Source organism: Lutra lutra, chromosome 16 (genome assembly GCF_902655055.1).
Source record: "Lutra lutra chromosome 16, mLutLut1.2, whole genome shotgun sequence".
Classification (NCBI taxonomy): Eukaryota; Metazoa; Chordata; class Mammalia; order Carnivora; family Mustelidae; genus Lutra; species Lutra lutra.
Window position 1 is genome coordinate 4,547,907 of NC_062293.1, and position 27,248 is coordinate 4,575,154.

General features: G+C 56.2%; 1 protein-coding gene across 6 annotated transcripts in view; it reads right to left on the reverse strand.

Annotated features, from left to right (window-relative positions):
• Window positions 1–27,248, reverse strand: part of MGAT5B (alpha-1,6-mannosylglycoprotein 6-beta-N-acetylglucosaminyltransferase B) — a 75,823-nt gene that overhangs the window by 28,908 nt on the left and 19,667 nt on the right. For 5 of the 6 annotated variants that reach the window (XM_047708726.1, XM_047708727.1, XM_047708728.1 and 2 more), the window contains exons 3-8: window positions 23,861–24,008; window positions 11,047–11,162; window positions 10,487–10,560; window positions 9,390–9,560; window positions 8,463–8,627; window positions 7,538–7,707 (exon numbers count right to left, since the gene is read on the reverse strand). In XM_047708726.1, the coding sequence (XP_047564682.1) occupies window positions 7,538–7,707; window positions 8,463–8,627; window positions 9,390–9,560; window positions 10,487–10,560; window positions 11,047–11,162; window positions 23,861–24,008 (844 nt within the window). The remainder of the gene's footprint in view (window positions 1–7,537; window positions 7,708–8,462; window positions 8,628–9,389; window positions 9,561–10,486; window positions 10,561–11,046; window positions 11,163–23,860; window positions 24,009–27,248) is intronic. The other variant, XM_047708729.1, reaches the window with a different exon arrangement.

Genomic DNA, 27,248 nt, shown 5'->3' on the forward strand with positions numbered 1-27,248 from the left:
CCCCACCTTCCATGGCGTTCAGCCACGCAGACCCTGATGCCACTACACAGGAGATTAAAACACCTCCTTGGATTCCAAGGAAGGAGAAGAAAAAAAAAGTCGGGTGAGGGGGCAGAGAGATTTTTTTTTTAGCATAAATTAAGCATTTGCCTCTCAGGCTGCTGCTTGGAATGGGTGGCTGGGATGTGTGGCAGGGACAACCAACCTTTGTTTGCAGAGTCAGCAAAGCGCCAAAACGTGCTAGATGGGCTCATCCTCCCTTCTTCTCATCCGTGTACTTCATATGTTATAAAATGTTAAGAGCACCCAGAAAATTACAGAAAATAATATAATGATAAATGAATACCTTGTAGCCCACTTCCCAGCCTTGTCAAGTCTTACCATTTTGCCATACCTGGTTCAATTCTCCCCCCGCCCAATGGGTAACACACTACAAATCCGGATGGAAGCCCGGGGCTGTGTCTGTCTTGTCCGTGCCCTCTGCCTCACTCCCTGCAGATGCTGGGCACCCGCCCCACCTACACAGGGCTCTCTTTTCTGTCCTCTGGGGCCGCCAGGCATCACGCTACCCAGGTTCTGAATCCTCAGCAGCTCCCTTCTCCGGCTCCTTCCCACGAGCATGTAAATACGCCTGCGCTCTACCACCTTGAAAGGTAAACAAGCATGCCTTCTGCTGCGGGGTGAACGGAGTTCCCCCCAGGACGCTGAAGTCCTAACCCCAGCACCCGGGAATGTGACCTTACTTGGAAAGAAGGTCTTTGCAGATGATGAGGTTAGGAAGAGGTCATTTAGGGCGGGTTCTAATCCAGCATGGGGGTATCCCTATGTGGGAGGGATTAGACACCGAGACAGACACACACGGGGGAAGGTGGCCACATACGGGCCCGCAGCTGTGAGAAGCTAGGAGAAGCGTGGTGCCCGCAGGCTCTCCTCACAGCCGCCAGAGCAGCCAAGCCAAGGCAGGCATCTGGGGTCCACAACCCTGAGACGATAAACCATGCGACTTTGCCCTATACTTCTGCTGTCACCTGCCTCCAGGCCTCTGCTCCCCTCACAGCCAGGTTCCCCAGAGGCTGAGGCCTCTCATCAGCTTTGCTCCTACCTCAGAGGCCTTGCAGCTACCGCGCTGGCCTCCCCCTCAGCCTACAACTCACCCATCTCTGGTGTGTGTGTCCCTACAACTCAACCAAGATGGGTCTTTTTTAGGGTCAACAATGACTTCCACGTGGCCAAATTCGTTGGGCAATTTTCAGTCCCCTTCTTGCTTCTGGTCAGCAACTGACATCACAACCACACCTTCCTTCTAGAAATGTCGTCTCCATTGGTGCCCATGGCTTCAAGCCCTCCTGGAGAAAAAGGTCCTGAAAGAGGAGACTGGGGAGTAGCCAGGAGGGCTTGGAGCCTGGTTCAGGCTGGTCCGAGCCAGTCCCAGCCAGTGGCACCCTGAGGGCCCCCTGCCTGGCTCTCAGAGGGCTGGGCTGCACAGAAGACAGGGATGTGATCCCTGCCTCCCTCATTCTCCAGGGACCCTCCCCAGTATTTCCCTCGGACAAACAACAACACTGATTACATCAAAAGGCCAGAAGACCGATTTCTACCCGGTCCCCATGCTGGCAGGCACGAGTTTTCCCTCCTCGTCCTCTTATTTAAACATTCTCCTCTCAAGCTTTCATCATTTGCCAGTTAAGTCAACTAATTTTCTACTAAACCCAATTTCACTCATGGATGGAGGAAGAGCTCAGTCATTTTTTCCTCATGCCATGTACTATTAATGATGCTTGAAATTATGCAAATAAAATTAATGAGCACCGCTGGTTCTGGCCAGGCAGGAAGGGAAAGGCTTCATTTAAAATGCCCACTGTGGACGGGGCATTCAGAGGACCCAGTAGGGGAGCAGCCGACAGGGGCTCCGGCCCCGCCTCCCCTTCCCACCAGCAAGCGCGGTGGGCGGGCGCAGGGCTGTGACTGCCCCACCCCCCGAAGCCCCGCCCCAGACGCCCCACCCCCTGCAGTCCGGCCCCCTGCAGTCCGGCCCCCTGCAGCCAAGCCCCTGCAGTCCCGTCACTGAGCGCATTGTTCTCGCCCCGAAACACCCTGCAGCAGCAAAGCCAGATGTAGGCTCTGTGCATTGCCCCAAACATCACTCCAGTGAGCTGGTTAATTAAAACACCAGAACACGAGGAACAGAGAAAAGCGGCTCATGCGTCCAGCCTTGTTGCTTAGTCAGTGGCCAAGACATCTGCCGTGAACATCTGTGACAAACGACAGCACACGTCGGAGCAGCAGCATCTCCGTCCCGCTGCCTTCCCCTGTATAGGTCATTTAGCCAGACCAGGGAGAGGCTTGTCACGGAAGCCACGCTGCGACTCGGAACTGGGCTCGCCTTCATGTCTCCTTGACCTATTTTCCAGTTAACCTGGTGCTGCCCGCAGGGAACGGCTCCCTAAGGCTGGGAGGTGAGGCTCCGGGGTGATTCTCTTCCTCCTGCAGAGCCCACAGCAACGCGATGAGTGTGCTCAGCGGGATTTCTGCCCGTGACCCCTTTGCAAGCTCAGAAGGTCACCCTCTTTTTGTAGGGTGCCTTGTGTCCCCACAGAATTCATGTCAGAGTCCTAACGCCTAGTATCTCAGGAGTGTCTTTATCTGGAGACGGGGCTGTTAAAGAGGCAATCAGATTGAAATAAGGTCTAATGACCTGATCCATTACGACCCACATGCGCGTAAGAGGAGAGTTGGCTACACACGTATACGGAGAAAAGGCCACGTGAAGACGAAGGCAGAGATGGGGAGGACGCTTCACAAGCCAGTGAGCGCCAAAGGTCACCAGCAAACCACCAGAAGCCACGGAAGAGTCCATGACAGACCCTCCCTCACCACCTCGGGAGGGCAACCCTGCTGATACCTTGACCTTGGACCTCTAGCCCCCAGACTGTGCGACCAGACTGTGTCAAACCCGTGTGTGGTGCTTCATCGCAGCGGCCGTAGCTAACTGATACACAACTGTGTTGAAATCTCCACTGCATTTAGGCAGCGTTGGGCTGGTCCCGGCGGAAGGAGCCTGAGGAGCTCACAGCCCTGGCCTCCATCTGTCACAGGGGAGAAATACACCCGAGAAAGGGCATGGGACACAATGCATTCCGGGTCAGCAGGTTCCCACCTGATGTCCCGGGTGAGGCGTGAGAGGCCCCACTATCTGGGCCACTTCCAAGGGGTGCCTCCTCAGCCCACCCACTGCAACCGAGGGGATCGTGGGGGCTTTCAGGTATGCAAATGTGCGCTTAGGAGGAATCCATACACGCTTTCCACGAGTCTTCTAGGGACCTGAGCCTGAACCCCAGGCCCCAATCCTGCACTCAGGACCTGCACTAGGGACACAGACGACAGCTCTTGTGAACAAGCCAAGAAGGCCAATGTCCCGACCCCAGAGCAGCCCAGACGCTGGGGGTGGGGGATCCCAGGGGAGGCTTAGAAAGGCCACAGCCCCAACTTTTCCACTTGTCAACCTTCACTGCTCATTAGATCACCTGGGGAGCTTTGAGAACTGGATCCTTGGGCCCCCACTGCAGACCAGTTAAACAGAGACACCAAAGGTATACCCCAGTGTCAGTATGTTTTCTAAGGCTGCTCTGCAGCTGGAGGGGGAAGGGGAAGGGGAAGGGGAAGGGACAAGAATCCCCTCCTGAAATGTACCCCAACCACAGCGGATGCTGTTCATTTTGCAGACATAACTGTATTATGTCTCCTGGGGAAGGTGGTTTCTCTTTTGTTTTTATTTTTTAGTTGTCTTGACATTGTTTCTGATAAGAGATTTAGAAAGCCCCTTCAGGAGGCTGATCCCTGAGGTGTGTGGGCTGTTTACGACACCCCTGCCCTGTCTGAGCAAGAGCAATTCGCCCGCACTTACACCCCATCAGGGACCAAGGATGGAGCCATCCGGACACAGCCCGGGGCCTGCCCACGTGAGAGCCTGCAAGTCAGAGATGAGGTAATGTCTCCCCGGAGCCCCTGCTTCTGGGCATTTCAGATCCGCGTGAGCGTGACATGAAGTGACATGTTGGTGGGAAGATATGGAGTCTCTGTGGGGTGTGTGAGTGTGTGAGTGTGTGCTGGCCTTTGTGTGGTGGTGTGGACCTGTGCACAGGGATGCACATGTGTGTGCGTGCATGAGCCATGCACATGTGCGTGGGTGTGCACATGTGGTCATATACTGGGGTACGCATGCATGTGCACGTGTGTGTGTGTGAGTACCTGTGTGTGCAGTGAAAGAAAAGCAGCAGGAGGGATTTCAGATCTTGGTCCTTTCCACGAGGGCCTCACCCTTGAGACCTTGTGGGTGCAGTGACTCCCATCCTCACTGCTCTGGCCCCGTTATGTGCAATGGCTGCCTCAGTAAACACAAGCTCCGGGCCATGGCCCAGAAGTGGCCAGAGGAGGAAGTGCCCTTGGCAGGGAAGGACTTGGAGTGAAGGCTGGAACAGGAGACACCCAGCATGGGTTGAGAAGCAGGGAAACTGTGTTAAATTCCCATCTCTTCAGGAGACTTGTCGAATACCTGCTCTCACAGAGGGATGGTTCTCTCCGTGTGGTTGTTGGGCTGTCACAAATGCATGGGAGAGGCCTTCCCTCAGGGAGCAGTGAAGGAAGGAAGTTCTCACGTCTCTGGGCCCAGAAGACGCACCACCAGAAGGGAGCAATCAAGCTGAACGCTGTTTGATAAGCATGATTTCCTCTCACCTTGAGGCAGGTCAAGGTGTCAGCAGTGCCAACAGGATGCTCCACACTCATGGGGGACTTTGTGTATGGCAGAGCCTGGGATGAGGAGTCCAGACAGCCCTCACCCCTCAGGAGTCTTCCTGCTGCATCCTGGGGGCTCTGGCGACCTAGAGGACATGTGCCCCTAGACCTTTGCTTGCTGCTCTGCCCTAGGCAGGTCTGGCTCATGGCTACCCACAGCCCCTGACTGTGCCATCCACAAACTGCCCAAGACTTCTTTGACTTCCCAGACACTGGTCCCTCTTCTCTTTCCTCCTCCTCACCCCCACCCTATTTGACTTTCCTGTAGGAAGCTTCAAGGCCAGGCAAAGATGCTTCTTTTCATCATTTGCAAACACTGGCAGCATTCTGCTCCAGTGTTGGTGCATCTGCGTCCTCTGTTCAGAGGGAGCTGGGGGTGAGCAGCAGTGTGTGCTGGTGGGTGACGAGTGGGCACATTCAGCTCTGAAGTGGCCTGCACAATGTGAATAGCTTGGTCTGATGACAAAACGCCACCAGGGTGAGACCCAGAGCAAGGGACATGCAGGTTCCCTCTCCCAAGGCTGAGCTGCTCGGCTACAGGTTCAGCACCAGCACATGAGGACAGCGCCCTGCCCAGTTCCTTCCCCACTGGGGGGGGGGGGGCCTTTCAGCCAGATTTTGCAGGACCCGCGGGGGGGCACTTGCTATTCCCAGGGATCACCTCTTCCCCCCAGAACTTGCTGCCCCCAACCTGGGATTGTGCTTCCCAATACTGCTGCAATCGTGCAGCCCCCTCGTTAGTCCCTGTCGCCTTTGCTCCCTTCAAAGTGGATCCTCTATATACACTGTTCCTCTCTGAAGACACTTTGCAACTTTCCTAGTTCTATTGGAGAAGTGCATCAACCTAAAAGAAGGACTCCAGTGGTGTGAACTGCAAGCCACAGGAATAAAAATCTTCAAACCACTAGGTCATTTAGTGGCCTCCCCCTGTGTAATACAGCGGGTCCTAGTACTGCCTTCTGACCAAGGTCATGAGAAGCATTACTCGAGTTACTGGCAGACTCCAACTCGCAGGGGAAAACTGCAGAGGCTGAGTAGCTGCCCAAGACCAAGTTGTCAATGGCTTTGTCCCCACCAACATCCTCCTCTCTCCAACATTCCTATGCTACAGAGCATTAGCATTTGTGGCCAGAACAAAATCCTGATCAGACAGAGACATCTAGAACCAACAGACCATCAAGATGATGGGTGGGCTCTGGACAAGAATCACATTTTAGCTCGAAATCCACCCTTAGAGTAAATTAATGGACTGATGAAGAAAAGTCAATTTGTAGGTGACAACTCTGGGGCCTTCCTTAGTCATGCCCTATGAGAAAGGGGAAAAAACCCACAAAGCACAAACCCCTAACCATGAAGAAAAAGAAAAAGAAAAAGATCAATAACTTTGATTACATTAAATTAAGGCCTTCTATTCCTTGGTCGGGCGGGGGGGCACTGACAAAGACAAGCCACAAATTAGGAGAAGACTTTTAAACAGGTAAAAGTTGCATGGGGTTTATAACCATTGTATATAAAGAACACCTACAACTCAACAAGAAAAACAAACCACCCAGCAGAAAGGTGGGCAAAGGACATGAATGGGCATTTAGTCAAGAGTAAAGAAGGACAAGCATATGGCAGACTGCTGAGCCTCACTAGCTGTCAGGGAAATGCAAGTTCAGAACATAACAAGAGATCATGACATGACTTGACACCCTCAGTTAAGAAGTGTAGACCCCACATGTGGGGGACAACATGACCACTGGGAACCTCCAAGTGCTGAGGCTACACTGGTGCCGTCACTCCAGCAAACAATGAGCATTATCTTGTAAAGCTGGATTTTCACACACCATCAGTCCCAGCAATTGGGTAACTTAGTCCATACTGAAGAGCAACTCAGTCTCTACCCAAGAGAAACCATGACACAGGTACCTCATGTACAGGTGGGTCTACCACAGCATCACTCAAAATAACTTACAAAAAGCAGGGGGAAATGTCCACAGTCAGGAAAAACTGAAAAATAATGATGGACCATCCAAATAATGAAATCTCAAACAGCAGTGAAAATGAATAAAACAGAGTTCCATGAACAACATGAATGAAACTCTGAAATATAAGAATGGGTGAAGAAAGCATGTCTCAAACATCACATACAGCAGGGGCCATTTGTACAAAGCTCAAATCAAACCAAAATGAAACAAAACCATATATTGTTTATGGATACCTGAGTATGTAAAACACACCCACACACATACACACACACACAATCCTTCCCCCTCTCGTCACCATCTCCCACCCCCAAGAATATCAGAGGGACTCTGGAAAGGCAAGTTTTGGGGATGGGACAGGCATCACGGCCCACCTCACCACCCTGCAAGTCTTACCAGCTCCCAAAATAGGTCCAGGAAGGAGCCCAATTCCAGAAGGAAAACCCCGAGGCTATACCTCACCCACCAAGATGACAGAGAGGACGCCTTCGACATGACATGGCTCGATTCCACAAACCATATTTGTCAGCCCCTGAGTGCAAACACTGGGGCACCTATTGGCCCAAGATGGAGAAAAGGACCTTTGAACAGCGCTGTGCAAACATGCTTGCTTGGCACCTCCCAAACACAACCAGGCATCAACATGGAGGAGGAGGAGGGAAAGAGGACTATCACTATCCCCAGTACACTAGGAAGCCTCCCAGGGACCTGCAGGTGAAACAGGGGCTCCTGGAGGACAGATTCCCCTTCCTCTCCTCCCCTCCCCCAGCACTCACCTCTGCAGCTCCTTTAGGGACACTGTGATCCGCAGGCCATGGCCCAGGACGTAGAGCGTGGCCAAGATGTCTGCCCACTGCACCATCTCTCCCAGTGGCCCACCCTTTAGCACTCTTGGGCTGAACACATCTCCAGACTCCTCCGTCAGGAAGCCAATGTGAACAAGGATCTGGGGAGGACACAAGGTCAGCGTGAAGGAACAGCAGCATTGCCCTGCCACCCCCAGGGGGACCCAGCCAGCAGCAGTCACTGTCTCCAGGCTGTGCCTGGGCAGGCGCTTCCTGGCACCAGCAGGGGGACCAAGAGGCAGAGTGACCATACTGGGCACTGGGGGTCAAAGTGAACAAGATGGTCACATCCTGCCCTCAAGGCGCTTACGTTCCAGATGGAAGAGGTAGACAAGAGTAAACACAGACAAGAGATGATTTCATGAAATGATAGGGACTCTGAAAGAAATAAACAGGGTGACGTGAGAGTCAGGTAAATATTTATTGGATGGATGAATGTGGATGGATACATGGGTAGATGGATGGGTGGGTGGATGGATGGATGGACGGATGAATGATGGATGGGTGGATAGATGGACGGACCTACAAACCTCCCCAAAACAGGCTCTATTATTCCCAATATTCCAGGCAAATGACATGACTTTTCTGCCTGAAAAGAACAAGATATCTACAGAATGCAGAACTCCTACGTGGTGGATGGGAGGGTTTGTCATTCTACCCCAAATCTAAAAAGGGCCAGGGGCCACCACCACATGCATCTATCCTGACTCTGCCTCCCTCACCCCAGCTGAAACTCAAATAAACTCAATAAAACCTTTTCAAGGGCAGACCTGGTGCCCACTTGAAGGCCTGGGGCCCTGAGCTCACTCTCTAAGCTCTCTGAGCGCAGCTCCCTGAATGCACAGAGAAGCAGTACCTGCTTCTGGTCCCTCCAGACGCTTCCCAGCTTCCGTGCCAGCCGCTGGGCAGCCAGTGCCCACTGGGCCGTGAGCCGCTTGGTCCGTTTCTTCATGAAGATTAGAGACTCCTTCCCACTGCCCATCAGCTCCAGGAGGTGGGACAGGTTGCTCCGGAAAACTGCCTGGAGGGGGCCCAGACCTGGGTTCTCCAGCCCTCAGCCCCAAAGCCACACCACCACCATCACCTGCTGCCCTGGGAACAGGGGCTGGCACGCTCCCAGGAAGCTGGGGCCCACTCTAGCTTCTCCTGCCATTTATAAAGGCCCACAGACCCCCACAGTCGGGGAGCCCTGCTCTCACCCACCAACACTAGCCCCCTGGCCAAGCCGGTCTGTCCCAGCCCAGTTCTGGTCATCTTTCTGTCCCGAGCCCTTTGGGGGTGGCCAGCGATGACAGTCCCCAGGCGTCTCAGCTGCTACATAGAGACAGCAAAGGTGGTGGTCAGAGCTGGCCCTCGGACAGCAGGGAGGCCGGGCCACCTTTCAGTGGAGCTGGAGTAACAGGACGCCTTGAACAAACTAACTGCACTCCCCAGACCTCAGACTTGCCATCTGTTCAGTGGCGTTGCATAAGGGACTGCTGGGAGGTTTCAGTACAGATAAAGCATCTGGAAGCCTTCCAGGAGCAACACTATTGTTACTATTATCCTAGCCTGTTTAGGGGTGCCTCCAGGGCCCCAGCTTGGCCCTTAAGCTGGCCAAGCTTTGCAGCATCCCCAGAAGGCTGGCAGGCTGGGACGCGCACCCCCACCAGGCACGGCTGGCCGGCCTCATTTTACCGGGGTCCAAGAGCTCCTCCTGTTGTCCCTTAAGGATGTCCCACCCAAGCAGGCCAGTCGACCTGTCCACCAGCCCCTCACAGGCCTACCCACTTCCCAGGCCTACCTGGACTTTGGGGAGGGGCTTGGGGGCCATCTGGGCGGCTGTCTGGTTCCTCCAGGGCAGCGGGGGGCAGAACCACTCAACCTCACTGAGGTAGATGAGGAAGGAGCACTCGGTGCCGTCCACCCCGAAGAAGGCATAGCAGGGGTCAGAGGTCCAGCGGGCACGCATCCACTGCGGAGAGGGCCAGCCTAGGCGAGGGTGCTGGCACAGCCCCACCCACGCCCTTGGCAGACTCTTTGCGGGCATGTCCTTGGGGACCCAAGGTCCCTCAGGACAGGGCCTCTGGGACACACATTAAGAATGCAGCAAGGCCAGAGCAGAGAGGAGAGAAAAACCAGAGCCCCAAGACCCGGCCCTGAGTCCTGGCCACGAGAACCCCGAGAAAGGCTGAGCAGGACCACTGTCCCCCAGGCCCAGAAAGAGGAGGGCCCCAGAAGAGTAAGGCCAGGTCATGACACACTCAGGGAAAGCTCCAGGGTGAACAGTGGGAGATGCAGCAGCTTGGGGCCTGGCTGGTCTCCACTGGGAGCAGGATCCGGTTGAGGCCAAGGTCAGGAGCCCACCCACGGGGATCCCCACATGTCAGCGAGGAAGGGGCCCCCAGGGCCGCTGCCCCACCCTCTTGGGGAGTTCGGAACCGGAGAGGAGCTGGCTTTCATGCCACAGACTGCATTCCCAGATGGACAGACTTCACGCAGCCACAGGCCCCTGGAAGTGAGCCCCCGGGGGAGGGGCCGGGGGCCTTTCTCAGTCCAGCTGGTCACAAGGATGGGGAGGGATGGGGAGACAGGGCCACTCAAGAGATCCAGTCTGGGTCTGAACTGGCGGGGATGCAGGCCGCTGGAGGTATTACTAACAGTTTGTTTGCTGTAACAAAGTACCGGGAACCCTGAAACGTGATCCTGCTAGGCAGTGCGGGTTGGTGGGCCCCGCAGACGGCCCACGCAGAGAGGCCCTAAGGCTGGCCTCTGCCAGTGGGTACCAGGGTCAGGGGCTGGGGGCTGGGCAGACATCACTGCCAGGAGCAGGCTCTCAGAGCTGGTCTGGGGACAGAGCCCCCTGGTCACCTCTACCCCATCCTCAGCCCCGAGCCTCACCTCCACCTTCCCTGAGCAGTCAGGGAACTTGGGGTCACTGGGTGCCTCACACTGGTCCCGCCGGCCTTCAGACACTGCGGGGGGAGAAGGTCAGCTTGCTGGGGGCCTTGGGGGAGCCCAGGTCTGGGAGGAAGGGGTTAGCCCGGGAGCATACACTGCCCTCCCTCCCCTGGGTTTCCTCACCTGAAAGGCCACCGGCCAAGGGGTGCCCATGCCCGGGTTTCCCCCTCTGCCACAGGCCCCCTACCTTCCATACGGGCTTTGGAACCAGTGAGGAGCCAGCTTGAATGGCCCAGTGTCTGGATAGGCAGACTTCATGCACCCACCCAAATGTAACCCTCTTGGGGGGCCCCCAGTCTGCTACTCCCCACATCAAGAAAAATGGAGGGCCCCCCCCAGGGACTCCAGGACCTCTGTTCTCACACCAGTCCCAGTGGGGTGAACCCCAAGTCACCCCGCTCAGAGCCTGAGGCCAGAGGCAAGAGAGCTGCCCGGGGGGAGTAGTCAGGGCCACCCAGCACACTGGCCTCTTGGGGCCAAAGGGGTGCCCTGGGCCGCACCCTTGCTGTGCAGGACCAGGCTGTGACGCAGGATCTGGTCCACCTTCGCAGCGATGTCCGACACGTTCTGGGCAATGGCCTGGATCCGCTCCATGAGGCCAGCCCCAGGGGGAAACCTAGTGAGAGAAGCCAGGGGTGAGCGCACACAGCCCGCCGCGGGCGCCTTCCTGGGAGGGGGGACGAGCGAGGGCAGCCGGTGTGAACGCTCCTGGCGCCCACGCGCCGCCCTGCCGCCCACCGGAGCGCAGCGATGGACGAAGCTGGGCCTGGAGGTGGAGGCGTGTGCTCCCCACCCCCACCCGGCTAGAGGGGCTCTCTAGCCACCCGCTGCACACGCACGTGCACATGTCCCAGGCGTGTGTGCACACTCACCCCCACATGCGTGTGCCCCGCGTGCTGAGGGGCAGCGACTGAAGCTAAAGCGGGCAGAGGGACTCTCTGGGAGAGCCTGGGGGACCGGCCCGGGACCTCCAGGTAACGGAGGCCCTTTCCCGGGCACAGCCAGCTGCCCTGAGCCTGCGTCTCCATTTCCTCCCAGAGGGGCTCCGTCGTGCCAAAATAAATTCCACCCAAAGCAGCCTGGGGACGTGCCAACTCTTAGGCCTCTAGTAAATTACTGTTGCGCTCCTGAGCCTGAATTCTCCCCAGGATCTTAAACACATTTACCGCCACAAACATCACAGCCCTCCGCCCACCACCAAGACTCGCGTTGCCTTTATTTTTGGAGAATTTATTTCCTGGCGTTGATTACTACTCAGCTCTCAGAGAAGTTTCTGAGACATTACACGCAGGATTTATCTCATCGTGAGGGCCTGTGTGGAGAGGGACCCCACTCCCCCGGGGGCGGGGCTGTCTAAGCGGCCTGCCCTTTCCGACACACTAACTCTGTTCCTTTGATTCCCACTTCACCGTCTGGTTCCGCGCAGCTTGTCTGAGCTCCGTCTCTCCCTGTACAAGGACGGGGACTTCACTGTTGCACAAAGTGGGAAGTACAGGAGGGAGGACGCCTCTTGGGTGGCCTGTCGTCTAGAGGAGGCACAATGGTGATGGCTGCCTGTCCCCTCGGGCCGCCCTCCCCTCCCACTGCTGCCCTCCGCGTGGAGAGTTCGGGCAGTGGCCCCGTCCACAGAGGGTGCGGGAGACAGGAGGTCGGGGGGGCGAGGCAGTCATGGGGTGAGGTGGTAACAGAAACAAGTGGCAGGAAGGGGCAGACAAGCCCTCGAGACACACTTGCGTGTCCGCGCGCACGCACACACACACACACACACACAATCCCATCAACCGTCTCAAAAAGAAATGAAATGAAAAACCAACAGAAGCCGGCGTGCCTTGGCCACGGTAACACACGACCACAAATTTATTCCCTCGCAGTCCTGGAGGCCGGGAGTCCGAACCCAAGATGTCAGCAGGGTGCGTTCCTCCTGGGACAAAGGGAGGGGCCAGCTGTGGCTAGTGGGACACATTCCCCCAGCCTCTGCCCCTGCTGTCCCTTGGCCTTCTGTGTGTCCACATTCCCTCTTTCTACAGGGACCCCGTCACTGGATGAGGGCCCCGGATCCAGTGTGACCGCATTTTAATCTGGCTGCACCTGCCAAGGCCCACTTCCGGGGAAGATCAGGTTCATGGGCACTGGGGATTCAGACGGTGACATGTCTTTTTGGAGGGCACAGCTCAGCTGCAGCAGCCTTCTATGAAATTACAAAGAAGGAGAGCGCTCAGAGATGATGCTGCTTTTGTTCAAAACATCCTCAGACAGGAGGAAGTAGGGGTAATTCTCCTTGGTCTTCAGGTGGCCGAGGACCGCCGCGGGGAAGACGGTGGCCAGCATCTCTCCAGGTTGTGGTAAAACAGGGGAGCTGAAGATCTGCCCCTCGGGAGCTGTGCAACCCCAGGCAAGTCACTTAGGCTCTCTGTGCCTCAGCGTCCTCCTCTTTAAAAACGGAGGCCTGCGATGGCAGGACACTAGACCTACGCTGCTTCTCCACTTTTCCTCATTACCACCCCCGAAGGAGCCTCTGTAGACCTATTTCTCCCCACCCGCCTCCTCTGTAAAAAGTTAAAACCAGGGACTTGCTGCTGCTCTGTTCACACACTGTGGTCTGTGGAGAGCCACAGACTGTGGTGACGTCGAAGGTAACTTCCGCCTCAAGAAGCAGACTTCACCCTTGGCGGGTGACATGTCTCCCCAGAGGATGCCCCGGCGTCCGTCGGGCTCTGCACTTCATTCCGAGCGAGCCTTCTGGAGCTGCTTTCCCTGCTGACCTGCGGGGACAGGACGGACACCCCTCTGCCTGGAGGAAAGTGCTGCTGTCCACAGGCAGTGGCCACCATGCGGAAGGCCCGAAGCTCGTGGCTGCCAGGTCAGGGTTCGTGCTGAGCATGGGCGGCCGAGGAACAACGGGGGAGCTCCCGGGTGGGGAAGGACGGTGTACCCCTCCCAACTTCTAGCCAGAGACCCCAGAGCACAAACAACCCTTGTCAAGGACAAGTGGGAGGTCCTGCCAGGTCCCTGGAGACTTGGGAAGGGACCCTGCTTTTAGTCTTCCTGAAGGGGTCTCTCCTTGGGGGTCTGCTCTGGTCACCCTTTGGGAGTGAGGTCACTCCTCTGAGTCCCCCATGTGCTGGGACATGGTTGTGAGTGGCCGGCTTGAAACCCCCAGTGGAGGTCGGGGGACCCAGCTGGCTCAGTCGGTGGAGCACGGCACTCTCTATCTTAGGGTTGTAGATGTGAGCCCTATGTTGGGTGTACAGATGACTTAAAAAAATCTTTTTTTTTTTAATATTTTATATATTTATTTGAGAGTGAGTGAGAGAGAGAGCACACGAGCAGGGGCAGAGGGAGACGGAGAAGCAGATTCCCTGCTGAGCAAGAAGCCCGATGCGGGGCTCAATCCCAGGACCCCAGGATCATGACCCAAGCTGAAGGCAGACACTTAACTGACTGAGCCACTCAGGTACCCCAAAAATAAAATCTTAAAAAAAAAAAAGGAAAGAAAGGAAAAGAGAAGAAGTCCCAGTGGAGTCCTGAGCCCTCAAGGACAGGAACGTGCTTTTGGATGGAGCCTGGCACTACTGCCCAGCATGGGACGTGTGCCCAGAGCTCCATCCCCGTGCGGGGCTGAGTGACATCCCCCTCCCTGTGGTAGATTCACATCTACCCAGAACCACAAAAAATATGACCTTATTTGGAAATAGGGTCTTTGCAAATGTAATTAGTTGAGATGAGGTCATGCTGAATCAGGTTGGGCCTCGGTGTCCTTAGGAGAAGGCCATGTGAAGACAGCCACGAACCAGGGGAAGCCTGGGCCACCAGGAACCAAGAGAGGGAGGGAAGGATCTTCCCCCGAGATTTAGGAAGGAATGAGGCCTTGCTGATACCTGGATTTCAGACTTCAGCCCCCAGAACCAAGAGAGAAAATCATTTTTATTGTTTTAAACCATCCGGTTTGCAGTCATTTTTTATGGCAGCCCAAGGAAACAAATGCATCACGGTCTGCAAAACTGAGGGAAAATGGTTTTTAGTCCATCACAAAAAGAGAGTCTGCAGGGGGGCTGGGTGGCTCAGTCAGTGAACCATCTGCCTTTGGCTCAAGGCCATCATCTTGGGGTCCTGGGATCGAGCCCCATGCCGGGCTCCCTGCTCAGTGGGGGTCTGCTTCTCCCTCTCCCTCATGTTCTCTCTTTCTCTCTCTCAAGTAAATAAATAAAATCCTTTGAAAAAAACAAAAAAGCTAACAAAAAAAAATACAAAAAAATAAAAGGAGAGTCCAGGTTCTCCTGGGCCCCTGCTGTCAGAAACGTCTCTAACAGCTCTGCCTGCTGAAGCCCAAGCGTCCCCTGCTGCACTTTCAGCGGAGACGGAGAACAGCCAGAGATGCCCTTGACCTCTCAAGTCCCGAGCCGGTGACTCTCCACATTACGCAGAGACTAGGAAGATCGAGGGCCTCAGAGTCAGAGGTCCAGGCTTCAAATCCTGACTCCAACGGGCAGCTGTGTGACCTTGAGCAAGTTACCTGACTTTTCTGAACTCAGGTCAGCTCCTATAACAGCTGGATAATCTCGACTAGCTCAGAGGGACTCCCAGGATTCGACAACAGGCTGAAGAGCCCGGCTCGGCGTGGAGCAGAGACTCAGCAAACGCTCGGGTCGCGTACGTTCCCTACCTACAGCAGTCAACCTCCCCAAAAGGAAGTTTCAAATGTCCGACCGCAGAACAAAGCACATCCCTTTTTGGAGGATTTTCACCCGATAAGCGTTTCCCAGGAGCATCACCCGTGAGGGCTCTAAACAGCGCAGGTGGCATCTGTCTGATTTCACGAGCTCAGCTTGTTTGAATCGGAATGACTTGGCGTCTCTGTTATTCAACTGGACTTAGCATTTGGGCAGCGATGCCTGTTGTCAAATAATCTACAATTTGTCCTCTCTCCCTGGGATGCTCTTTTATAAAACGGACAGCGAAAGCAGATGCCTTGAGACCACAGACCACAGCAGGGCAGCAGCCTGGGAAGCGCAAAGAAGGGGAATAAACTGGGAAGTGGGGGCTTGGCAGCCTCCAGCCGATGGGGCCCCAGATAGTTCTCCCGAAAACATCATGGTTCTTTCTAAGGGCCCCATTGTGCAGAGGAGGAAACCAAGGCACAGCCAAGCTGAGTTACTCACTCAGGACCACAGCTTTAATGTGGAAAAATCAGGTACCAGTTCACCTGCAAGGGGTCTGTGCCTAAGGGTGGGCACAGAGGCAGGTGAGTAGGACCAAGGCCTTGAGCTAGGGAGTGACATCGTGGGGGTGGAACCCTCAGTACCCCTGGCAGGTGGTGAAGGCTAGAAGAGCTCTAGCAGAAGGCATCTCCCTGTCAACACCACTCCTAACCCTGTAGGGCCTGCTACCAGGGTAGAGAGCTGGAATTGTGTCTACAAGGCAGGGAGTTCGCGGGGACTAGGCACCCAGCCTCGCCCCTGCTGGTGCAGGTGACCGGGGGCCCTTTAATCCTTCCTACTTGATGCTTATTTTTATTCCTCCCCTGTTTTATCGTTGGTGCATGCTTTGGTGGGTAAGCCGGACGAGCCTGAGTGGGTCTAATGAGAGGGTGGCCTGAGCTACCCATGAGCAGCGGAGACCCAGGGCCATGTCAGGGACAGGTGGGCAGAGGGCAGGCTGAGGTTAAAGAGAGGGCCCTGAAGGAGGCAACTTTGCTGTTCTCCCTGGAGGAGCAGATAATCCCCGAGCCGGAGGCTCCCTGCGGCACGGTCAGCAAGAGGAGAGTGAGGTTCTCAACCCCAGCCTGTAAGCTGTGGGTGCCAGGTAGAGGCAGAAAAGAAGGGGCCTTCTGCATTATCAGGAAGCTCTTAGGACCACTGGGGCATCGGCTCAGATGGGTCCCACCGTCCCCCCGAGCTGGGCAGATACTCCACGAAGAATCCTGGGACGTTTTCACACCCCACCTCCGACAAACTTGGTGGTCCCGTGGCTGCCGCGGCTCTCGGGGCCACAGGGCTGTGCAGACCCCGGGGAGCCTCTTGGAGAATTCTCCAGTATCCACAGTACTCCACGTTCTCTGGCCCAAGCATCCCTCACCTCATACCCACAGACCACCAGCCCCTCCTGCCTGAGCACAGGCGGCCTCCTGGAGCCAGATGGCCCCCATGGCCACCCCTGCTGCAGCCAACCACTGCCCTAGGGTCCCCCAAAGAGACACCCAACACCACAGCCTGTCACGGGATGCTCTGCTCCTTCCGCCACCCAGGGCTGGGGCACAGTGGCTCCTTCCCCTGGGGCCCGGCTCCAGTCATCCCTCATGTCAGGCCCCCAAGAGGCGCCCCAGATGCCCCATCCCCTCCTCTCAGCCCCTGAGGCTATCACCCACTTGGCTCTCATTCCCTGGCCCCTTGAACAGGCTCTCCTGGACGCCTGGGGAAGGAGGTTTAATTTCGTGTTCCTCCCATGATTTATGAAGGTTGCATTCAATTAACATAGTATCGATTTCCGGCAGCTGGCCAGCATGCTTGCTGGGAGTTGTTATTTTATCATGAAACCAGTCACTTTCCTTTTAAAACCCGGAGACTCTGCACGCAGGTGCCCACAGCCACGCTTACCGGGAAACACAAACACAAGCATCGTGGACAGGGAGACGTGTTCTCTGTGACTGTCTCTCCGTCTGTCCCCTCTCACACACACCATACGGGACATAAGGAGCTCCAGCCCCAGCATCCAGCCTTCCCCGCAATTTCTCGGTGCCCCTCCACAGCTTCTTCGGCTCCCTCTGCCCCCGTTCCGGTTTCCGGATGCTGTGGGGGGCTCTGAACGCCCCGGAGGATCTGCCAGCCCCTCCCCGAGCAAGAACAGAGAGCACTTCTCTCTCTTGCACCAAGAAATGCATACACACATCCCCACCTCTATGTTTATATTAGATAAATAGACAGACAGACAGAAGGATGGATCGTCTCCCCGCTGTTGACAGGAACACAGCCAGAGCTCAGCACTTGGGGGAGGGATCAGTGCCCCTAGAGTGGGAGAGCCAGGGTGCTGAGGCTGGGTTGGGGGACACAGGAGCCGGACACCAGCCCCCACATCCCAAGGCCTGGCTTTCCCCTGGAGGATTATCTAAAATATCTCCTATGTATATTTTATTTAAGACACACCAAGAGCCTACTGAGCAGGTGCACTGTCTTTCGAACGGCAAATACTTGGGATGTTGAGAATCTCTGTCTTTGTTAGGACGCGGAACCCATTCACACCTGTCACAGTGGCTAGGTTTCCATCCTGCAGGGCTAACTGATCCTGACCTCGTCACCCAGCTACCCCAGTCCCTCACCACCAGTCTGGCCTCTCTCCAGCACTGGGGCCAGACCAGTGCCCTGACCTCCAGCCGGAGGCTGTTCTGGGAGGGAGGGCCCCGCACGGAGTGTGACATCATTGAGGCAAGCCTTTGAAAGCAGCCCCCAGAGTTGCCTTCCTGGGTCACTTGTCCCTTGCCCTGCCCCCCTGCCTTCACACGCAGACCCCAGAGGCTCTTGGCTCGGGCCACAGATGGCCAAGAATGTCTAGAAGCATTTTTTGAGTTTTTTTTTTTTCATAAGGAAATTGGAAAAACCGTCATCCCCTTACCCAGGGACAGGGATCGTGACATGCTGCACTGAGTATCGGTACTTGGACTCTTGCTGGATTCTGCGCACTCGCAGTCCAACTCTGTTCATAACTGTAAAACCTGCCCTTCACGCGGTCCCTTACCCCTGGAATCCCTGCCGGTCCCTGTCAACATCCCATCTGATGGCAGCACAAGCAGCGCCCAGCAGAGGCACCACGGTCCGCGCGCTGTTTCCTCGCTGGGGGACGTGCGAATTGTTGCTCCAACTTTGTGAGGTTTTTTAAGATTTAAGATTTTAAGTCATCTCTACACCCAGCACGGGGTTTGAACTCACAGTCCCGAGATCAAGAGTTGCACACGCCACCGAAGAAGCCAGCCAGGTGCCCCCTGCTCACGCTTTTTGACACCATAAAAAAGGCATCAAGGACCAAGCTGTTCATACACCTGTTTCTAAGTTAGGATTCTTTTCCTAAGACATATCCCCAGTGTGATATGACCAGGTCGTTACAGGCCACGCGGCAGTAACCGGGCCCTCCCAGTTGGGCCGCCCTCCTCAGCTTCCACAACGGGAACTCGTCTGGGGTGGCGGTGGCCACAGCGCCCCTGGCTTCTGTCTTGCTGTCCCGCTGAGCACAGCGGCACAGGCACAACCCCCAGGGCACCCAAGGGCACGCACACTGCCGCTCTTCCCTTCCTCCCCATCTCCCTCCCTTCCTCCAATGATTACTTATTGAACTCTGTGATCCAGAAGTGACACAGGCAAAAAACTCAGCCCTCACAGGGCACCTGTTCCAGCTCTGGAGACAGCAGACAAGCAAATCATGAAAATACACGGGGTGAGGTGGCGACGAACGAAAAGGGATGGGAATGTGGGAGACGAGACGGGGTGCAATTTGAAACCGGTCCTCGGGGAAGGACCGTTGGTGATATGTGAGCAAAAACTGAAGGAAGTCAGGGGAGAAAACCGTGGGAGGAAGACAATGGATTCCTTCACCCGGCCAGATCTGAGACAAGAGCTTCCAGGCAGAGGGCACAGCCTGTGCAAAGGCCCAGAGGGAGATGGCTGTGCTGCAGGAACAGTGATGAGGCTGGTGGACTGAAGCCCAGGGAGCAAGTGGGAAGATAGCAGGGGAGGAGCCAGACAGACAACGGGGCTGGGGGCATGGGGGTCATGGGCCACTGGGCGTGACAGGGAGCTATGGGGGAGGTGGGGAACAGAGGAGGCTCCTGACCAAATTGGTATTTTAAAATAATCTCTCTGGCTGCTGAGTTGGGAATCAGTGGGAGGAGGGCAGAAGTGGTGGGCAGTGGAGAAAGGTGGGATTCTGGGGACATTCGGAATGTGGGGACAGTTTGTTGACAAACGGGATACAAGTGAGAGAGAGAAGGGTTGAGGCTAACTCCAAGGCTGGGGGTCCAGACAATAGAAAGGCTGGGACTGGCATGGCCTGGAGGGAGAAGTGGGATTCAGGTGTGTCCAGAACACGCCTCATCTGAGTTGTTCCCGGGACACCCAGCTGAGTGGGCATGCGGATATTTGAGACTGAAGACATAAACTGGGGAGTACAGAGTCTGTAGACAGTTTTCGCAGCCCTCAAGCTTGAGTTCGCTCCCACCCACCCACCAGGTCCTCCAGCCCCTCCTCCCACATCTGAGCCTTACGGGTAGTTTTGCTCACTGCCTCTGTCTGGAGCACCTGGCTCGTGCTACTTTGTTGAAATGCCCGCCCCCACTTCCAGCAGGCTCACCCCAAACTCCCTCTCCTCCTTGGGGATTCTAGGTCCTCCCAAGTGTGATCAGCTCGCCCCTTCTCTCTCTGCTCACCCAGCGGGGAAGGGAGAGAAACCACAGGGCTGGGGAGGAGGAGGGGGCTGGAGGGGGAGGCAGGGTCTCCCCCCCACTCCCCAGCGTTATCTCTCACTGACAGATGAGGACAGAGAGGATGAGGGCTCAGAGCAGTCACATGACCTGCTGCTGCCCCCCAGCCAGCAGCCAGGATGCAGCCCTGAGTCTGCCCCTCACTGCAGTGAGCAGTGACTCTCCAACACAGCCCTGAGGACCCTCTCCCTGTGCACACGGCCGGGTGTGGCTGCCCCTCCCCAGCAGGGTCCCTCTGAGAACAGAGCTCTAGAAACCCCGGCCCAGACTCCACACACAGAAGCGTCCAGCAGATACGGACTCCTATTTGACTCGAATAACAACAGCCTAAAATGTTGGTCGTCTCTGCTGCTGCAGAGAAGCCTTATGGGAAATTCAGAGATCATTACTGTTTGGCTTTAGGATACATAATATGATGCCATTTGCAGCAAATCTGCAAATAACCCCTAATTAGGTTTTCCTAGGCTAAAAAAGCAAATTTGCTTTCCCTGAGGACATACCAACCATGGGTAGGAGGCAACAGTCCAGAAGCTTCCAGCAGGGCCAGGCGAGGACCGTGGGGGGTGTTGAGGCCACAGATCATTTCGAAGTGAGGACTCCAAGTGCAGGTGAACAGAGTTTGCTGGAAACACAGCAGCGCGCATCTGCCGGACTCCCTCCTGCCTAGCCCAGATAGGTCAGTCCAGGGGCTTTAGATGGGGCAGGGGCTGGAGTATCTGTGCACAGGCGAGGTGTGAGCAAGCAGCAACCCCCATGCCCTGAACACACCCACCATTTCTCTCCCTGAAACCAGAGGCAACAATGTCCCTGCAATTTATGGCTTTGCCTATGGGGTTTGATAGGTTCTGCTGGTCTTGATGGATTGTTGCTATTTTCCGGGATGGAGCTAGGAGGTGGCGCGGACTCCCCTCTGAAGGAGATGAAGGGCAGGGCAGGGGAAGGAGGGAGGGAGGCAGAGACCAGGACTGGAAGAAACTAGAGACGATGCTGAACGAGCTGACAGTAGGTCCCCCGCCCAAAAAGACAGGCCACCTGACCCTCGTCTCTGCCCCCCACAGCAGGATGCTCGTGGAGGGAGAGCGGCCTGGCGTTCTGCCCTCAGCCTGGTGAGCAGCCCTGTGGGCAGAGGCTGAGCCAGCAGCCCAGAGAGGTGGAAGCACAGCTGGGGGCAGGCAGCAGAGGGCAAAAGATGCCATGAGGGTGAGGGGCTGGATTAGAGGGGCACAGATAGCGAGAGGAAAGTGGACTCTGCACAGAGGAGAAAATGATCTTATGCCCCAGAGGGAGCTCCAGGGGAGCCCAATCCTTTTACCTCCTCCCCATTTCTGCCACAAGCTCCCGGGCTTCCCTTCTTTACACAGTGGTTGGAACTCTTTTTAAAAAAGAAGCCAGGTCCCAGCACTCCCTGGTGGAAAGCCCTCTGGCAAATTCCCACACCTCTCAGAATAGTGTCCCAGGGTCTCACCACAGCTGACAAAGCCTCTGCCCCCTGCCTTGTGGGCCTCTCCTGCCCCTCATGCTGCTCTGTCACATCGGCTTTCACATTGGCTCTTTTCCTCCAACATACCAAGCTTATGCCTACCCCAGGGCCTTTGTACCTGTTGCTCGCTTTACTTCAAATTCTCTACTCCCCGCTCCTCCTGTAGCTGGCTCCTTCCCACAGTTGGCTCCTTGATTCCCACAGAATCAAGCTTAAGTACCACCAGCTCAGAAAGGGCTTCCTAGACCTCCCCGTGTGACTAGTTCCTTCCATGGCACCCATCCCTAACCCTTCAGAGCAGGCACAGTGACTAAACTTGTCTTCCTTATTTCTGTTTCTTGGTTCCTGCCCGTCTTCTCCACAGGAGTGAGGACAAGGTTCATCGTTGGGCCTCAACACCGCTGGCCAAGCCTGGCACTTAGTAGGTCCAAGACATACTTCATGAGTGGATCATTTCAGTTTGCTGTCAGATCCTCGTCCAGGATGCTGAGAGAGCATCCACCCGGCACACGGTCACGCAGCCCGCTCAGGAGCCACGCACTGGGAGAGGCACCCAACACTATCACCATGTGGCCCCCGGACTGTCATTTCAGTGCGTACGTTTTCCAAACCAAAACAAATCAAGGCAAAGAGCTAACAAAGGGTATCTTGTCCCTGGGCTGTGAATTCTTGATCTGAAACATCTTGCAAAGGAATAAAAACTAACCCACACACAGCCGCATGTTTCGTGAATGGCTATCAAGAGCTCAGTGGTGGAAACACGGCTCTGGAGTTGCTGGCCCAGGCCCAGAGCCGGGCCCAGCCCCTTAAGAGCTGTGCAGCTTTGGGTGAGATCCTGACCTTCTCTGGGCCTCAGCTACCCCCTCGCTGTGGCAGGAAAGGAAGCACCCATAAAGCGGGCCTGGGACCATTGACACCACTGAGGTAATGCAATAAGGATGACACCAGGCCCTGGGTGAGCTTCTGGTAAATGCCACCTCATATGAAAGCAGTCACGCCGACATCCAGTGACCCAACTGGGCCTCCAGAACATTCCATCGGCAGGGCCAGTGTGAGATGGTGTCATGGCCAACAGCCCAACCTAGGCAGGCTACGGGGCAAAGAAACCCCAGTCCACAGGAGGGGTCCGCCACCCACACCACCTTCCTCAGGCCAGCCAGGGTCCCGCCATGACCAGGACTGGCCCAGCAACACTTTAACCCAGACTGTGCCAAACTCCAAACAGGAAACGCCTGGAGCCTTGGCTTTTCCATCACACATATTGGCTGGGCTACAGCTTTCCTACAAATTGTCTGGAAGTGTGGATTTCAACGATATTTTTCAGCAGTAGAACAATTTTAGCAAGTCACACTGGCCAAGGTACAGCTTTTGCTAAATCGTGTAAAGTGTGGGTTTCAAACTTACTTTTTAGCAGTTAGAACACATGGAGCAAATCCACCCCACGAGGAACCCCAGTGCTGAAAAGAGGTCAAGTGCAGATCATCTCCCTGGGGTGGGTGGACGGCAAGCCCCGCCCTCCACAGCCGAGCCTGAGGGCCAAGGCGCCCCATCATGATGGCCCTGACCTCACACATCCTCCTTCTCTGGGGTTCCAGATCACTCACACACCTAAGACACATGATTTGGTTTCACGCAGGGGCTCCGGGGCCACTGCTGAGGCACAAGGGACCACGGCACCAACTCTCAGAGACCTTTGGACATTCCAGACTCAGTAGGGGAATATTTAGAATGAAAAAACCAAGAAATTCTTTCTGGCAAAAATGGCCCAGGCCCATTGGTAGAGGACGGACAACCGCTGGGCCATCTTACCCATACGCCCATCCCACACGTGACCGCCAACGTGGACAGAGCTCCAAGCTGTCGTGTTGAGTGGAAAACGCAGGTGCAGGAAGCGTGCTGTGGGATCCACTCACATGGGGCCAGCAAACACCCCACACCCCATGTTTGTGGTGTGTGTGTGTGTGTGTGTGTGTGGCGTGTGCGTATAACGGAGGCATATGCCAACGGTTACCGCGGACTCAAAGAACGGACGCCTAACTCAGGAAGTCCCTTGTCCCTACGGGGAAGCCGGGAAAGGGCCCTCCAGCTTTTGTCTGCGATTTTTAGGAAAAAGGAAAAAAGGACGTCAGGCCACTAACATGACAAAACGATAACGGCTGTTAAGTAGGGCGGCGGGCATGTGCTCGGGGTTGTAACACCGGCTTGCTTCTGCATTCTTAAATGTTTCCACATGGCTAGCCGAAAGGGGGCTGCCCGACAGGGCCCCCCCACCCCTGCTCTGGGAGCGCATTTTGATATGGCGCCCACCAGCAGCCGGGGTGCTCCCCCCTCCTCCACCCTGAGTGCCCCTCCCCCTCCGCGTACCCCTTACCTGTCCGCAGCCAAGCGCCCGTGGCCGGCAGCCCGGTGCGGCTCACTGCCGTTCTCCAGCCGGGCCAGCGCGTCCATGCGCTTCGCCATGAGCTCCAGCAGCTCGCTCATCCTGCGCAGGACGCCGCGCGACTCCGGCCCTCCCAGCACTGCGGACAGAGTGCGGGCACACGGTCAGGCTCGGCTGCAGCCTACCTGAAGCCACCTGGTGGCTGACTCCAACCCCACTCCCGCTTTTGCAGGCTAAGGAGGGGTCAGGAGAGTGAGCCCACCCCACCCCTCACCCCTGCAGGACAGGGGCTCCCCCACTGCGTTGTGTTGGGGAACAGAGCCCCAGGCCAACCCTGCTCTCTACCAGTGGGTGACACTGAGATCATCTTAACGTCTCTGGGCTTCTGTTTCGGCGCCTGCAGAATGGAGCGTTACACCTAATCTCAGTCAAATCATGTGAAGGGTTTTTGTTTTGTTTTTTTCTTCAAGATTTTATTTATTTATTTTTGCAAGAGAGCGAGAGCACGAGGCGGGGGGCCGGGGGAGAAGCAGACTCTCCACTGAGCAGGGAGGCCCACGCAGGGCTCCATCTCAGGACCCTGGGATCATGACCTGAGCCGAAGGCAGATGCTTAACCGACTGAGCCACCCAGGCGCCCTCATGTGAAAATTTTAACCCCCTCCAAACGGTCCACGGATGCTCAGGTCCAGGCACCGCAATCCCCAGTTTGGTTCCCTGCAAAGCCCACGAGCCAGCTCTGAACCTCCCATACCAAATGAGCCAAGTCATGGCGACCTGAGTGCTTCCAGGGGCTTCCGGGGGGTGGGAGGGCCTGAGGTTGGGTTCCCCAAAAGCAAACCCCAAGACAAGGATTTGAGGACAAGTCATGCATTTGGGAGGTAAAGGAAACCCCAGTGAGGGAGAGAAGAGGTGACACAGGGAAGGGGAGACAGCCCAGAGAGGGTGAGTCACCAGCCTGGGAGACCAGCAGATGCCAAGTCTGCCCCAGAGTCCTCTGCCCAGTGGTGAGGGACCTGGGCCATGTGCAGCCCGTCTCCTGCCGGTCACTGCTTGAGGGTGGCTTGCAGAGACAGCCAACTCCTGCTACTCCCCACCTGCTGGAGGGTGGCCAGCCAGCGGCAGTGGTTACAAGAAGCCCTGGGCAAAGAATGGCCATCACCAGCAGCCATGAGGCAGCCCGAGTGCTCGGAAACAGCGGGAGCCAAGGGCTGGGGCACCAGCAGCATATGCTTCTCCAGAAAGAAGGGGCCAGGGCCTGGTGAGCTCAGAGAGGCTCTCGCCTGCCTCTGCCATCACGCACCCCCTCCCCCCCACAGTGGAGCTCTGTGGCCAAGGGACATTCATAGCAACATTATCAGCCTCTGGGGCCCCAACTCAAGTCAGAAATACCAAGTCCTATCTGCTGTCTGCTGTCACAGTGCCAGGAGGGGACAGAAGAGAGCATGGCAGGCCACAGGGACCCAGGGGCAGAGGTGGGGAAAAGAGAAGAGGCCAGAGGGGCTGGTCTCCCCTGCTCCAAGCAGGGGAGGGCTTGGGGGACCAAGACAGGCTTCAGCTACCAAGGCTGCCTGTGACATTTCCACTTTGCTTGTCCCCCACACCCCCTTGCTCTGGGCCCAGCCTGGTCCAGTGGCGTTCACCGCTTTCTCTCTTGACTAAGTCACCTCCTGTGTTCCCCAGAGGACTGAGTCCACCAGAGTTCAGAAAGGAGGTCACCAGGAGCCGGGGAGCGGTCACTCACATGCTGGAGCATGTGAATCTGGAGCATCAGGGAGCTGCAGTTTCCTTACGAAAGCGAGGGTCCCCAACTCCAACACCACACACACACACACACACACACACACACACACACACACACACCCCGCCCAAGAATGAAAATGGGTGTGTTCGGGTATTGATAAAAAAATGCATATCTAGAGGAAGGAAGGAAAGAAACACAGTCTCTAGCCCATCTCTGCACCAGCAGCTGAGGTAACTAGCAATCTTCCCACTTTCCCTTCTCAGAAAACTGGGTGGATTTTTAACAAACCAGTCGGTATTGGGCAATTTCACCATCGTGCTAAGTGAAGTAAGCTTCTCCCACCCCTCCGTCCCAGCACGCTCGCTCAGTACTCAGCCAGTTAGTCAATCTATCCAAGAAGATATAAATAGCTCCCCCTCTCTTTCAACTCCACGGAGCTAGGGGTGATGGTTAGTCTCTCAAACCATTCTCATCCCTGGGACCCCCACCCAAGCCCATCATCCATCCAAACGTAGTATGTGCTTGGAGCACAGAGTAAAGCAAGGTGGGGGTGGTGGTTCCTATCATCTCAGCTAGAAAAATAGGGGAACATCAGATGATCTGACCTGGCCGCTGCTTGGTACCACTCCTGGAGCTGTGCAGTGCACAGCCTTCCCCGCCTTCCCTGGGCAGCCCTGATGAGCCAATGCTACAGCGCAGGCTGGGTGGTCCTTTCCTCAAAGGTATGGCATGAGAAGAGGAGAGCAAGACTGCAGCTGGGGACACCCTAAGTCAGAGCCTGTTAACCAAGGCCCCCCGACCATGACCTGGTCAGAGCACGCAGGCCCAGCGGGACCAGAGCGTGGGCAGCAGCCCGCTCCTGCAGATGCGGCCCCTCGACAATGCCGAGCTCACATCACTGCTTCTGGAGCAGAGCTAAGCTCCCCAGAATGTCTCAGGCATGGCACCCTGCCCTGTCACCCTGCTGTCCCTCTGTCCGAGCTCATCTCCAGCCTCCCTGGCTCCGCCTCACTGCCTGAGCCCCGCCCTGGAACCTCAGTGACACAGCCCCCCTCCCCCCCACATGCACCCAGCCCCACAGCACAGGCAGCAGAAGAGCGGCCCCATCTGGCCCAGAGCTGCCCCAGAAGCCAAGCAGAGCCGGGACAGCACCACGGCGGGACAGGCTGGGGTGGGAGTGACAATGCCTGCACTCCACCTCCTCTGTCACCAGCCACGCGGGTGCAGGATGGATGGACATGCCACTTTCCTGCTCTGGGCCTCAGTTTCTCCTCCTACAAATGAGGCACTGGACTACGGAACCCTGAGTTTCCATGGGCCGGGACTCCTGTTTTGGCTCTTGCCCTAACTGCCCCTCTCGAGATTAGAGTAACAGGAAAGGAAAGACTGTTCCTATAAAAGCCAGCAGAATCCCCTTAGGAAGAGAGCTCAGTTTTGTTTTACTAACCCCTGGGTGGGCCAGAGCAGAGTCTAGGAGTCTAGATGCCCAGAGCAGTGAGACAGAGAGAAAGCAAAATGACTGCATATCAAGTCAGAAGACGGGAGATTTCTGGTTCAGCCTGGGAGAAGAGGAGCGAGAACAAGGCACAGGGGCTCAGAGGTGGCGGAGGCAAGGCGGCCAGAGGGCAATGTGGGG